Source organism: Electrona antarctica, assembly GCF_951216825.1.
Source record: "Electrona antarctica genome assembly, chromosome: 3".
NCBI classification, from domain to species: domain Eukaryota; kingdom Metazoa; phylum Chordata; class Actinopteri; order Myctophiformes; family Myctophidae; genus Electrona; species Electrona antarctica.
This window is the reverse complement of record NC_136808.1, coordinates 37,573,927-37,589,393: the sequence shown is the minus strand read 5'-3', so window position 1 is coordinate 37,589,393 and position 15,467 is coordinate 37,573,927. Positions and strand designations below refer to the sequence as shown.

At 45.3% G+C, this 15,467-nt stretch overlaps 1 protein-coding gene across 1 annotated transcript in view; it reads right to left on the bottom strand.

Moving 5' to 3' along the window:
- Nucleotides 1-15,467, bottom strand: part of prtga (protogenin homolog a (Gallus gallus)) — a gene marked incomplete at both ends in the record, with an annotated part of 49,749 nt that overhangs the window by 14,041 nt on the left and 20,241 nt on the right. Inside the window, 5 exons of the mRNA XM_079496322.1 lie at nucleotides 5,690-5,878; nucleotides 7,540-7,845; nucleotides 9,813-9,977; nucleotides 13,975-14,222; nucleotides 14,531-14,690. Of these exons, the coding sequence (XP_079352448.1) occupies nucleotides 5,690-5,878; nucleotides 7,540-7,845; nucleotides 9,813-9,977; nucleotides 13,975-14,222; nucleotides 14,531-14,690 (1,068 nt within the window). The remainder of the gene's footprint in view (nucleotides 1-5,689; nucleotides 5,879-7,539; nucleotides 7,846-9,812; nucleotides 9,978-13,974; nucleotides 14,223-14,530; nucleotides 14,691-15,467) is intronic.

The window sequence follows — 15,467 nt, the reverse complement described above, 5'->3', positions numbered from 1 at the left end:
GCCACAACTTCAATGTTTCATTTTTTTTATGTTGTTGAAAGCTTTTTATACAGGTCTCCCCTCCAACAAGAGGTCTTGTATCTCACAGGGATATATACCTGTATGAATAAATATCTAATAAAAAAACCAGTCGAACCCTATAGCGTCCCTATTGTGACTTCTTGTGAGCTGGTAGTATAGAAGTGATTTCCAAATAGAAGTGATTGGATGTAGAGGGAGACAATGAGGGGGCCAAGCAGAGACCTCTGGGGGATTCCAGTCAACTGACATATAGGCCGCTATAGGGTTTAAGTGGTCAAGGATGGACAGTCTGCTTTTGCCGTGCAGACCTTTTAAGATTCAGCCCGGCTTCAGCACAAGTTCCTGAGCTCTTTTCTTATGATATATGACACCTATGGACAACTCTCTCTCTGTCTCTCTGTCTCTCTGTCTCTCTGTCTCTCTGTCTCTCTCTCACTCTCTCTCTCTCTCTCTCTCTCTCTCTCTCTCTCTCTCTCTCTCTCTCTCTCTCTCTGCACTCTGTGCCTTTCTTGCGCCATCGTGGCGCATTTATTGCCCCGGGACGGAGGGGCCAGATTCTGGACAATCCCCAGGGCTTTTGTCTTGTTTGTGGCTCGGTGTCGACCTCTAAAAGAAGAGGAGCAGTCAGAGGAAGAATCCCACACTCCTCCACCCACCTCCACCTCCACCACCTCCACCCGGCAGGACCAACATCAACACAATGGAGCTGCCGGCATTATGCAGCACACAGAGGGGCTTGGGAGCGAGGGAGGTTGTGACATCTGGGCCACGACCTTTGACATGGAATCTGAGCAAGCCAAATCCTGCAAAAGGAGGGGTTGTGTGTGTGTGTGTGTGTGTGTGTGTGTGTGTGTGTGTCCTGCAAAAGGAGGGGTTGTGTGTGTGTGTGTGTGTGTGTGTGTGTGTGTGTGTGTGTGGGGGGGGGGGGGGGGGGGGCTCCCTGAAGGGTGGAGGGATGAGGAAGTGAATGCAAAACGGCGAAACAACAACAACCAGAATAAAATGCCCACTTAATAAGGTGATGATGCCCACCAAGGGTCCTGAGTGGTCAGACAGGATACAGATGGAACATAAAATCCCGAGGATTTTACTGTATATATTATGCTACCACATGAACAGAGAGCAAGAATTTAACGGTGCTGTAAGTTGTTTTTATTGTTATTTATTTAATTAAATTGCGTTTTCGGGTCTAGGGTACCAATTTCATTCAACCAGGGAGGAGAGCTCGTACACGTTCAGGATAAACAAGTGAAATTGGAAGTAATGAAACGGGACAAACAAATCTGAAATACTACAACGTTTTCAGCTGATAAATGGGTTCTCTCTCCTGATTGGATGAAATCGGTATCACGACCTGAAAAGGTATTTTCTTTTTACTATAATATTTAACTTTTTCGTTAGAACCAAAAGATCCCTGATTGGATGAGCACCTTTAACAAGGACAACTCAGTGGCATTGGTGGAAAGTACAGATTTGTATGGGTCACGACTCGAGTAAATTTCAAAACATAAAAAAGTTATTAAAAAATCAAACATTTTTCATGAATTTCATTAAAAAAATAAAAAAGGTTAGTAAGTAGTGAAAATACTTAATTAATATTTAATTGCAGATTTTAGATCTGCTATTTTCACTAGTTTGGGTCCCGGGCAAACGTCTAATTTATCTTTAGAAAAAAAAATGTCACTGGGAGGTTTCTGAACAGTCCACAGCCCTCCTCTGAGACACAGAGTGAGTGGACAGGTTTCTGAACAGTCCACAGCCATCCTCTGAGACACAGAGTGAGTGGACAGGTTTCTGAACAGTCCACAGCCCTCCTCTGAGACACAGAGTGAGTAGACAGGTTTCTGAACAGTCCACAGCCATCCGCTGAGACACAGAGTGAGTGGACAGGTTTCTGAACAGTCCACAGCCCTCCTCTGAGACACAGAGTGAGTGGACAGGAACGGTGCCATCTTGCAATGAGCATCAGTGCATGAGGACCAATTATACGAAGGTAGGTTGAAAACGTTAAAGGAGTGCTCCTTCAACGTGTTCCAGTATGCTGTCACATACATCATAAGGTACCAAGGTGGTCCGCTCCGCTGTCTTTCCCAGAGGGGTAAATCACAGAGGCCTTTGCTCCCCCCATAAATTATCGCGGGCTGTATTAAAAGGGACATTTTTGAGCTGTCCGTGGTCACCTGACTTTTACAGCCCCCCGTGCAGATCCTGTTGGCCTCTGAGGCTTTGTTCGGCACTGTGAAAGACCCCCAACCCCCTGGCCACAGCAAGCACTGCCTGAGCAGTGGCCATAAATGTCAACTCACGCACGCATGCACACACATATATACACACACACAATTCCTCTCTCTCTCTCTCTCTGTCTCTCTCTCACTCTCTACTGTCACATACAGACCCTACAAAGGCTATACAAGGTGACAACGCAAAAACAAAAAACAGAAAAGGTTCAGCTCTAGTTTTCACACCAGCAGCATGTTTGTTTGTGTGCGACGCCCTCCGTGCTGTATGGTGGCTGTTGTAGCGTCCACTCGGCCATCCAGTTAAAGGACAACTTCAGTTTTTTCAACCAAGGTTGTTATTAGAGAAAGTAAAAGATGAGTGTTTTGCTGCTTTCTTTCTTTTTAGGGATTTTAGCTGCCTTTGACAGGGGGGCGGGGGCATTCGAGCATGGGGCTAAATATGTTTGTTTTTTTACAAAATGTTATAGCGATTTCTTTTTTTATTATTTACTATAGTCCTACTAGACCCCCAAAAATTACATCTGGCCACAAAAGATCACGTGATCTACTGCATGTGAACTGACAAATTGAGCCTATGACACACAGTGTGGCTTCCCCCCAGTAGCGGCTATACCTTCATATTCAGTAGATCCTGTGATCTTCCATTTGTACACCCCATAAGGGTCCATTTGGTTCCTAACTATCATTTAGCTGAGGACCCCCTGGAACTCTCTCAAGGTCCCCTAGGGGTCCCCGGACCCTACTTTGGGAACCACTGGGCTACAGCACATTTTGTGGAGAGAGAGAGTTGAGTTGTGTTTGACTCTTGGCTAATATACTACCTTTGTGTCCCTCCTGGCCAAACACAATGAGGCTCTTTGATGTGCTGTCCTGGCCTGGTCCTCTCCAGCAATGCTGCTCAAAGCAGCCATAAAACAACCTCATAAATCACACGTCACAATAAAGCAAGGCCTTTTTTTCTGTCCTCAGAACCGCAGCTTGCACAGTGCTCTGTCAAAGAGGGGGAAAGTTAAAGGAATCCTTCCTTTTCCTTTCTCAACCTAGGAGGTATTTTGTCATGTCACTCCATGCTATAGGGGTTGATTGATTAATTTGTTGTAGATAGAAACCATGTATGTCCATATTTCAATTTCTTTTAACGCAATAATGTACTGCCATGTGGGGTTTTATGAATAGTAGCTAATGAAAAAACATGAAATGGGATATTTCACTTTCAAATAAAATAAACATTTTTTAAAATAAAAACTTCTCGAACTTCTCTCAGAGTTCTCGTTGTGATTGCTGACAATTTTTTTATTTCATGTTTTTTCAATTCTTCTTTTTCATATCCTGAAAAATAACAGGTTTGGACATACAAGGCTTCAACAGCATGCTGGTTCATACAATGTTTGTCAAGAGAAAATATGTAATTATTCTTTCTCAAATGTACCACCTGCAGTACATCTGCGTACCCCTAGGGGAGTAGTAGAGCAGCGTAGAGCTGGTGCCAGCCAGGCAGCAGAAAGTAGAGGCTCTATTGACAGACAGTCAAAGTCGTGATTGATTAATTGGCTGTACGTGTCTTTTCACAAGTCCCAAACCGGGGGCTTCCTTTAGGCTTTAGAAAGAGACCCCACCCCCTCCTCTCTTTTTGCAGGATTTCAATATCCGTCCAACAGCTGGTGGACAGGGCTGGACGGTAGAGAGGCTCCTTTTGGCCTGTGGGTCAGCTAGGACAGAGAGGAGAGGACAGAGGTCCCAGGCCAACTCACTGGACAACTGACCATCTGTGGCCTAAAGGGGGGAGGGGCAACCAGGTGGTCAGCAGCTGACTTGTAAATCAGTCAGATTTGTCAGTAGAGCGACGGCGCGGCGCTATAGGCAGAGAGGAGCACTGTAGGAGCAGGAGGGGGTGAAAAGACTATTGCAGCGTTCCTCGCACAGGTGTGCTGATTTGGAGGAAAGGCTATGCCTGTGTGCCTGAGACGAGTCCAGGTGTTGCCTGGTGGGACTTTACTGACTACCGGCCGCAAAAGGGTTTATGAATTATTAATTTGTGAATTGTACAAAAACTAGTGGCTATTTTGATTCAAAACCACATACATTTGTACAAAAACTAGTGGCTATTTAATTCAAAACAACATACATTTGTACAAAAACTAGTGGCTATTTCATTCAAAACAACATACATTTGTACAAAAACAAACAAAACATTTCTCTACTGTCCTTCAACCAAGCCTGGAAAACATCCAAATACTGAACAGATACGTAGCATATTATTTGTTGACTAGAGATCATGTTTACTCTATACTTATTCCGATCTCACACTTGTAAGTCACTTTGGATTCAAACGTTTTAATAACTCTGATAGTACAAATAGTCCAGTAAGGGTCCATTTGGTTCCATGCGTACACTCTCAAGAGTTACATAGCCATAAGGGTCCATTTAGAACCCCCTCAAGGAACCATGATGGTCCCTGGACCGCACTTTGAGAACCACTGCTGTAGCAGAGTCAGCACCCTGACTCTGTTTGACCAGAATGGAACAGAGTCTTAATTAGTATAATGGACTCTTCGCTAAACCCCACCCCAAAAGCGATTGTCCAAATCCAAATATTTTAGCAACCGTGGCCAAGTTGGGAAAGCTTCCGTCCCCTCATAGCTGTCAATGTTATTTTGCATGGCTGTGTTGTTGAACACATACACAACTTAATGTCGGGAAAGTTACACGACTCAACCGCCCAGGTGATGACAATAACACAAATCACCGTAGTCTTACCGTGCATTACATGCCGTCGTTAAAGTTGAGTGAGTTGGATACTGTTTCTCCCTCTAACATGTCTTTGTAGTGTATTTCTAGTTTATTTAAATAATGTCATGCACATTGTTCCAGTGCATAGCCTACTGCAGGCCTGGTTGACTAGATTTAGAAGACATTTTGAAGCTCTTGCTACTATTGAAGAGAAGACTTCCGCACACTTGACTTACTATAACAGCAGGTGCGTAGGCGATAAAACAGCAGACGTGTAGGAGGAGAGAGACCCGCACACTGCCACATGCAATGTTTCAGTCTTTCGACCTGAGGAAGGTCGAAAGATCGAAACGTTGCTTTATTGACATTAAATAAAAAGCTCTTGAACCAGACAGTGGCAGTGTGCGGGTCTCTCTCCTCCTACACGTCTGAAGCTCTTGCTACTGAAATGATCGATTTATATGATTATTTACATGGAGAAATCCCGTCATTTAACATGCATCTCAATGGGTGCACAGCTTGCTAGACCTTGGTCTGGCAGAGTGGAGTGGGTAGGGCTTAGCGAGGGGTTCATTAGTAAGATCTGCGAAGGCAGTAAGGCGACTCACAATTTCTTTCAAATATGGCTGCTGTGCATACAGACTATTGTGACTTAAAAGCGGTTAAGAAATAAAATCAAATATAAAACCTAAACTCACCAAGGCCTCCAATGGTGTGAGTGTTATCGGCGGCCCTCAGCTGGATGGGCGCGTTCTCTTGCTGGCTCTCCTCGTGGTAGAACAGCCTGTAGCCCTGCACACTGGCAGAGTTCCCTGGGTTCAGTTTCCAGCGCACCACGATGGTGGTACAGTTCAGAGGCTCCAGCTGCAGTTCAGGAGCCAGAGGGACTGTTGTAGAGACACAAGAAGGATCACATTAGATTAGAGCACTGTTTCCCAAACAGTGGGTCGGGACTCGGGACTCATTTGTGGGTCACAGACTCACAGAGTCACGTTTTTATGGGACAACCATATGGGCAGTTAGCTGTGCCAGCCAGTCATTTTCAGTCACTTTCACTTCCATTTTCCCCACTCGCAGACACACCAAAGGTCCGACATGCGGAAACAACGGTCGGACATGCGGTCGAACATGCGCTGCTCCCGTGCTTGCGGTTATGGTTAGGTTAGGGTTTGAGGTAGGTTGTCAGTCTAATGACAGTCGGACCAATAGTATGTCGGAACTAAAGCCTGTACCCGTAAGAATAGAATTATTCGGCAGAAACGTTAATATTTCGATTGCGATGCGATGAAAAATCACAAATCAGATCCGAACCTCGGATGGATGATCACCACGGACAGCGCTCGTAGTTTCGAGAGAAGAAGAAAAGAAGATCCTACTGTTAATGGGAGATGGATTGCTGACGTGAAGCGCAACACCTAACATCAGCTCCCAGTATTTACCGCACGACTTCAAGCCGTGCTCCTCATACACTGAGTTGGTGGTGCCCGGGATCGAACCCATGGCCTTGCGGTCGAAAGTAAATTAATTGTAGACAAAACACAGCAGTGATCATCCCCCCTACCTTCTCTCTCTCTTTCCAGGAACCAGCCACAACAAAGTCCACCTAACCTTCACTCCTACCTACAAGTGGCAAGACTGCAAGCACTGTGAGCAAGTAGCCTGATTTATACCATAGGTTAGGAGCATGATGGTGTTGCATGCAGTAAATAGCAGAAACAAGCTCACAACGTGTCATGATTGTGACGTGTTGTGAGCTTGTCGTTCTGCTAACACCACAGTTCTTTAAAACCAATGACCAATGAAGAACCCTTTCCTGTGCATATACATGGAGACTTCGAGAAAACAGAGATAAAAAAAAGAAAACAGAGATGGGAAAAAAATAATAATCCTCCCCCATCGTCAACCCAACCCCCACCCCAAAGCCTCAGATGTTAGGTTCTGAACGGCCCTATTCTCCTGCGCTCCCGGAGGCCTGGGTCCCTCTTCTTTATGACCCATGACTGAAGCCATTCCAATGTTACTGACACTGCAGGCCAAAGGTCAGCGAGTAACAAAACGCAATGCCTTAACAAGATTATTAGAGCAAAAGCTCTTCTCATGCGGGCTCCCATATCCTTAAAACTTAACCCATGTAGACCTGCATGAGGCCGATTCTATAAAAACCTAAGTTGTCCGATATTTATATTTTTGCAGAAAAATAAATATATATATATATGTTGCTATATACTGTATAGCAACAACAACCCCAAAAGTGGTTCCCGGATGAAAATTTTGAATATATATTGAGGTTTTTCCAGAAAACAGATTTAGATGGTCATTCTGGAGAGAGGGGTTCCATACTTTCACGTTGCGCCTCGGTTCCCCTAGGCTGGGGCCGTAACACAAGCACACACACACACACACACACACACACACACACACACACACACACACACACACACACACACACACACACACACACACACACACACACACACACACACACACACACACACACACACACACACACACACACACACAAAAAAAGACAGTCTCTGGCGTTTCGTACCTTTGGCACTGGAGGCCTTGGGGGTGCGGTGGGAGGTCCAGGCCGACTGCTCTCCCCAGCCCACGCCGGTGGCAGCGGCGATGCGCAGCAGGTAGATGGTGTCGGGCTGCAGGCGCTCCAGCAGGTGGGCGGTGGTGTCTCCCGGCAGCTCCATCTGACTGGCGGCCTGCTCGGCGACTGTGCGGTAGGACAGGCGGTAGGCCGACACGCGGCCGCGGCTCAGCTTGTCCGGCAGCGGCTGCCACGACACCTGGATGTCCGTGGGGCTGCGGCTGGTCAGGCTCAGCTCCGGGGCCCGCAGCGGCACTGTGGTGTGGAGGAGAACCAGCACAAGGACTCGTTTAGTTTGACCCGTGAAAACCCGGGGAAAGCAGCTTTTTAAATCACTTTAAGCATCATTTTATACTTTAGCTGTTGAAAAATAGCATATGGCAAATGTTTTTAACTCATATCTTTGCTTCTGGGGGGTCCCTGGAACAACATATTTTGAGATGGGGTCGGCGGCCAAATACACAATAATACACTTTTTGGGGTCCTTGACATCAGACATGAAATAGTTTGAGAACCACTGACATAGAAACATAGGTTTTGTTAGGTGGTTTTGTTCATTACATTCTGGGTTTGATGGAGAATAAGGGGCATGTTCTTACTTGAAGACCTAGCCAATCTACAAGCTCGCAACGTGAGCTGGTAGCTATTCCAAATGATACTGTATAGTTCGACCACTCCCTGTCTCCTTCTCCTCCCACCCCCTTTTCTACCAAAATAACTTTGGTCCTAGAACTGGTTCCGTTCTAGATTCTTGGAACCTTGGTTCTTTCACGGCGCCGGCGGCCAATTTTTGGTTCCAGGTCCGAACCAACTTTTAGGGTTCTGAGCCAAATCATTTTCAGTGGAAACACACTGAACTGGTTCAATATTCTGGTTCTCTCTCTCTCTCTCTCTCTCTCTCTCTACTCTTCCACCTAAACCTACCCACCCTCAGACCGTCACCACTCGACGTAACCTGAGGTCCATAAACCCTTGCACTTCCTCATCCTCTATCCTCACCTCTCTACCCTCCCCGAATTCCTTCTCCTCCCTCTCAACTGATGCTGCAACTTCATCCTTTCTCTCCGCTATCACATCTGTGTCCGACCGTAACTGTCCCCTCGCTTCCAGGCCATGTCCGCTGGCTCCCTGGACCCTGGTTATCTGAAACCCTCAGAGCTGAGCGAACACCTCTCAGGGCAGCTGAGAGGAAGTGGCACAAGACGTGGCAACCAGATGACCTCTCCCACCCTCACTCGCTCCTTTCTGCCTTCTCCCTCTCACTATCCACTATACAGTAAACAGTAGCCTACTGTTTGGTAGCCTGCGCAGCATTCCTTTTCAGGTTTATGATCCGGTCGGGAGCGGATGATATCGCTACTTCATGTAGTCAACAATCATTCAGAACTTCTTTTTCCCTCACACCGATTTTTCGGATGATTCTTCCTGCCTGATGACTACAAAACAATGACTACAACATAGTAACGATATCATCCGCTCCAGACCGGTTCACACGGCACTTTTGTAACACAGACCTGCAGGCTTTCCTCCGAGTTGGAAAGCCTGGTGACGCGAGGTTAACTGTTTGGAGTTAAACAGTAATGTTTGGAACTATACATAGGCTACAGTAGTGTTTGTAACTATAGAGTAATGTTTGGAACTATACATACAGTAGTGTTTGGAACTATACAGTAATGTTTGGAAATATACAGTAATGTTCTGAACTATATAGGGCAATGGGACTAACATATTTTAAGCCTAGAATCAAGCTATCCAGGATAGCTAGATTTATTAAATATAGTATATGATATAAAAAGAATAATACTCGTGTGAAGTGAGGGGCGCTCTTAGTATCATACATCATCACATTCCGGCCAATCATTTTTGGCGTCCTCACTTTTTGAGGGGCGCTAGCCCCTCCTACATCCAGCTTTTAGTTACCGTCCACAAACAAACATTAAATTCCCTTTGACAATGAATGGAGAATTTTATGTCATAGTGCATTTCTGAACAAATAGGCATAGTGTCTATTTTACGTCATGATGATGTACGGTAAGAGCGCCCCTCACTTCACACGGGTGTGCTTTTTATCTTTTTTGACACACACACACACACACACACACACACACACACACACACACACACACACACACACACACATGGGCATAGGAGGGGCTAGCGCGGAAGCACCCCTCAAAAATCTCCACAGAATCAAATGTTTTATGCCATGGTAAATGCCTCACCATCTTCGAGGGTGTCTTGGAAGACATGGTCTGACATGCGGCTGGCTCCCATGGGCATGTAGGCCACGATGTAGAAGGTGTAGTTACGAGCAGGCTCCAGGTCATCGATGATGTACCGGGTCGTATCGTTGCCAATGACAACCTGGTATTCCTCGTTGTTCAAACCTGGGAACAGTTCTCTGGTAAATGTGGGTCTAAATGTGGGCACCCCACTTCGCTATTTTGAAAGAATGAAAGGGCATATAATGATATGATATGATATGATATAGTACTTTGTCAGTTTGCACTGAAATTAGTTTTGTGACCCAGCGGCCTTGTATGCAACACATATACACATTTGACATAACACAGGACAAAAAAGTAAAATAAAATACATTTACATACATAGAAACATAAGGGCAGAGAGCAATGTCCACAGCTCGGTCTTGTCCTGGCCAAAATCCTGATTAAGCCTCAGAGTTGATTGGTGGACAAAATAACTCTTCCTATCTGACTTTATTGTATGCTGGAACATATATCTCCTTCCTGAAGGCAGCAATCTATACTCTCCATACAAGACATGGCTAGTATTAGAGGTGGATGTATAGAGCCTCTGAAGTGGTTGTCCAACAATCTTTGAACAAATGTTTAGTTGTTGCAGCATTGCAGCATAATGTGTTAAATGCCATGATATTTTTGACCAAATACCTATATGACCAGTGATATTGTGACAATACTATCCTAAATGTATGATGCTACACATAGCCAGCTTGTATTTCTGCTACTTTTGAAAGATTTAGATTTAGATTTAGATTTAGACCTTCACACAAATTTCATCGCCAAAGCAAAATGTCACTAATTATTCTTGACATTGTCACTTGTTCTCTGGTAACTCTTTAATTAGAGGAGATTATAGGGCCTGGAAGCGACAGAGGTGCCTAGTAATTCTCTGAAACTGTTGCCTCTGTGCTCGTCTCATGGACACGCCCACCCACGACAACAGTACAAACGCGTTGTGCTTTTTTCCCCTACGCGACACGTAGCTTAAAACGCGTCTATTCACGTGGGGAGGCCCTCAGTGCGGCCTTGCGGATCGAAGCGAGTGCGTACTGTAGGGGTTGTATCGGACCCCCCCACACACCACCCCCCTGTCTGAAAAGGGCTTAACAGAGTCACACAAAAAGACTCACTCGTGGCCTCTGCGCACAGAAGTGTGTGAATGGCTGATTTACGCCGAGCTAGTAAACAACATCCTTGAGGTTAATCTAAGAAAACCTTGTCTGTATGTAGCCTGAATGCACCACTGCTCCTCCCTGAATAGTGTAAGAAAACCTGCCTTCCTGTGCGTTTAAAAAGAGGAAAAAACACTTACAGCACATTCCATTAACCAGACTAATTAGTCCTTCCATTCAGCAGCGCTTCCATTTAGCTGTGAGCTTCCGCCATGTGAACTCAGGTGCAGTCAGAGTGTGTGTGTGTGTTTAGTATTATTGGCAATGTCAATGAATGATTCTTATTCAAGGACATGTGGTTTCTAAAACTTTTATCCCTTTCAAGGACCCCAAGTTTTGGCATTCATTCAGGCCACGATGGACACCTGTAACTGACAGTTACACATAAGGGTCTGATTGGTTCCAAACTATCTGAGGACCTGCCAGGAACACCCCCCCCCCCCCCCCACCCCATGGACCCCCGGACCCCACTTTGAGAACATCTGATCAAGAGCACAAAATACTTGACACATAACACAGACAAAAGGGGGGAAACTAGAGAGAAATTGTTGAACTTGTTTCTTTTTTTCTCTCCTCTCCCTCTATTTCCGTATTAACCACATAATCCAAGCAGGTGCTTCTTTCGTTGCCTGGAGTCTGTACATTTCGCCCCTGCTCTCAATGGGAATCCAGTGGCGTCTACAATGAAAGGTTAGTGCTTGAATTCACAGGCTGAAGACGTTTTTTCTCGGAGATGCTGCATTGTTCCGGTGTGACTCCTTGTTGTGGAAGTGCTGAGGTTCCCAGGAGAAATGAAGGACCCGAGGGGGTCTCTGCCACAACACTGCAGGCTTTGTGGTTTCATGAATAGTGTGTATCCTGCATCCTGAGCTTAATAAAGCCCAGGGCATCCTGCCCGCGTGTTCTATACTCTCTACACACGGCCGCAGACCGGCGAGCGACGTTCCTCAACCACACGTCCACAGACCACTGCTGGTCCACGGCATAATTACCGCAGGTCATTGGGAACATGTTTTAAAATGAATAAATGTGTATAATGTCATTGCATAATATATACCGTGCCTTTTATTTGTTAAATGTATGGTGTATATGTTTATACCGTCAAGGGATATTGACTTGATATCATTTGTTGCGGTGACACACACACCGTTTCACGTCGCTCGCTCGTAGATTGGCTATTTTTTGTGCACAACACCGGCACACAACAAAGTATAAATCCAGCTTTAAGATCTTCTTTCGATTAAATAGAAATTAAATATATTTAAAACATTTATTTTTTATTTTTAGTTTCAAGTGAAGATTGATAGGAAAGAGGGAGAGAGAAGGGGAGAGACATGCAGCAAAGGTCATCATGAACGGGACTCGTCAGGCCAGAGCCTATTGTGGCATGCGCCTGGACCACTAGGCCAGCAGGCGCCCACTAGTCATTGGTTAGACCAGTCATTAGTCCTACAACCACAACCTATCTCAAACCCTCACCCTAACCCTAACCTCCCACGGGGCAGTACACCTAAACCTAACCTTAACCCATGTCTAACCAATGACTAGTCTAAACTAAGTATGCACCCCCCGACATTTTTATTGCTCGCAAGAAAGCTAGATTTTTCATGAATTTAAAAATAAAATCAATTTCTTAAAATAAATACAAATAAATGGAAGACATTCCATAATAGAAAACAAATGTTTAAGAAGTAGTGAAAGTAGCCGATCTACAAGCTCAAATCTCTTGTAGATCTGCTATTTTCAGTAGTTTGGGGGTCCCGGATAAATGTCTAATCCCTCTTTTGGGTCTCAACCTGAATGGTTTGGGAACCACTGGTGTGTAGAAGAGCATTCCTGTTTGCAGAGAGAAAGCTGTTGTTCTTATTTCGGTGGAGTAATCACCCTCTTCCCCTGACCTCTGCCCACCAGCACCACTATTGACAACAGATGGTTCACCTCCCACATTCCACTCGGAGGGGAAGTGTTTGAAACTGGCCCGAGGCTATACGTGGAACTCCATTAACATTAAACATTAACATTAAACGTCTCGATACATTCAATATTATGCATGATGAGAGCATAACCGAGTTGACCACTTAACCTGACGTCTTAGAGAACTGGACTTGAGTTGCAACTGTACTTTGACCACTATTTTCACATCTATCAAATCTCTTCGTCAAAAATAGCCGATCTACAAGCTCTACACGCTTGAATAGGTCTACAAGCTTGTAGATCTGGTATTTTTGGCTAATGTTCCCCCCAGAATATGCTGGGGTTCAAGTGGGTAAAAAAAACACCCACTAATTTACACTCCATAGTATGACAGTGTCAACAGCAAGTTCTTCACTTGCGATCTACTGTACAAGTTAACAACGTGTCTTTGTTGGCTTGTAGATGGGTTAGTTTGATGATGATGATGTATTTTGTTTCCATTGGCTCGGAAATCCCCACTGATGATGATGTAATTGGTGGGCAAGCAAGATACGGTTGAACATAAGTTCCTTTAACAGTTAAAGGAACACTTATGTTCAACCGTATCTTGCTTGCCCACCAATTACATCATCATCAGTGGGGATTTCCAAGCCAATGGAAACAAAATACAGCCTTTCTCTTCCTAGAAAGTTGGCATTGCTGAAACACAATCCACTGTTCTTGCATCTGTAACAGTGGCGATTTTAGATATGGACGTTTGGGGCAATAGCTCCAGAACTTGTCTGATAAGGGGACTCCCAGGGGTCCTTGAGGCCGGGGGTTACAGGTGGTCCCCAGCTAAATGATTGGTAGCTAAAGGAACTCTGAGAGTGTACAAATGGAACCAAGAGGACCCTTTACAAGTCCATTTGGTTCCATGTGTACACTATCAGAGTTATGGGGGATCTATCCTTGACATTAAACCACTGCTTGGGTCAGAACCACAGAAAATACATGATGAGAGCATGGTCGGCCAGGCTTTTCGATCGCTCTCTCACCCGCAGCCTTCATGTAGTGCACGGAGTAGGCGATGACTTTGTCCGAATTGTACAGGGGTCTGTCCCACGCCAGCAGGATGGCCGAGCTGGACACGGTGTCGGCGCGGACGTTGCGGGGCGCGCTGGGCCGGTCCTCGGACATCACCACGATGAGCCGCGCCATGACCAGCACCGAGCCGCGCTCGTTCTCCGCCTGGCACTGGTAGATGGCGTCGTCCTCCGGGATGATCTGGTTGATCACCAGCTTGCTGCAGTGGCGGAGGAGTGATTTGATTGATTTATTGATTGATTGATTGATTGATTGATTGATTGGTTACAAATACCCCCAGGCGTTCTAGGTGTTAATGCATGTCCCCTTTCACAAGTTTTCCAAAAATCTACAAGCTCACAATGCGTTGCATCGCGACACGTTGTGAGCTTTTAGGTCCGCCAATGTCGTTACTTTTATGCTCACTTCTAGACATCTAAGTAGAAACTTAGAGTAAGTAGTAAGTAGTAACTCTAGTAGTAACATTATTTTTTAAATATGGAGATAAAAGGTTTGTGTGACAAATACCTGTTGTACATCTTGATGCGACCGTTGGAGTGAACCTTCTCTCCGTTCTTCAGCCAGGTTATCAGTGGCGTGGGAACCCCCTCAGCCTGGCACACGAAGCGGGCAGTGCCCGCACGGGGGCGTGTCAGGCTCTCAGGCCACTCCACCAAGGCTGGTGGCGCTTCACACACAGAACACATCCAAACAATGAGACGTGTACAATCGCATCACAACATTAACATGAAATAAATCATTAAATTAATGAAACTATTAACTCAGTATGACTTGGCATAAAATGTACTGGGGAATGAAACTCTTTTGTAGTTTGTTTTTTCTAGTTCAGGTTAAAAACTACAGCAGATTAAAAACCTGACAGGCTGCATGAGACTGTATTTGTAGTACTGTAGTGTACAATGTGATGTAAGCAACACAGCTGCATCTAATCAAATGAATAATGGGTGTTTTAGATTTAGGTCAGTGAATGTGCACTAACAACACTGTTTACAACCGCCTCTGCTTGCACGTTGACACACCCATGGCTCTGGGCACACTTAAATCCATATTTAATTTGATTAGTTGCAGCCAGGCGCGGCTCAACGCATGGGCTTTATGGGGGCTGCAGTCCAGGGAACCAAGCGCAGGGTCTGGAGAGCACCAAACGCCTGGCAAAAAAAACATTACGAAATAAATGCCCGGACTATTGCAAGTAACAGCAACAAAATATTGTCTGCTAAATCGGTGCTGAAATGCAGCAGCAGAACCCCTCACCCCGCTGATGAAAGTGAATATTTTCAGCCGTTTGTAGCCTATTTCGTATCGTCTCTGTTGGCAAAAGTAGCAGATCGAAACGGGGCTCGAAACGTTTCGAGCTTATGGATCCACTTTTGATGCTTTTGTGACACTGTAGTACACAGCGACGATATCAAACAGGGGATCCTTGAAATTAAAAATCACAGTT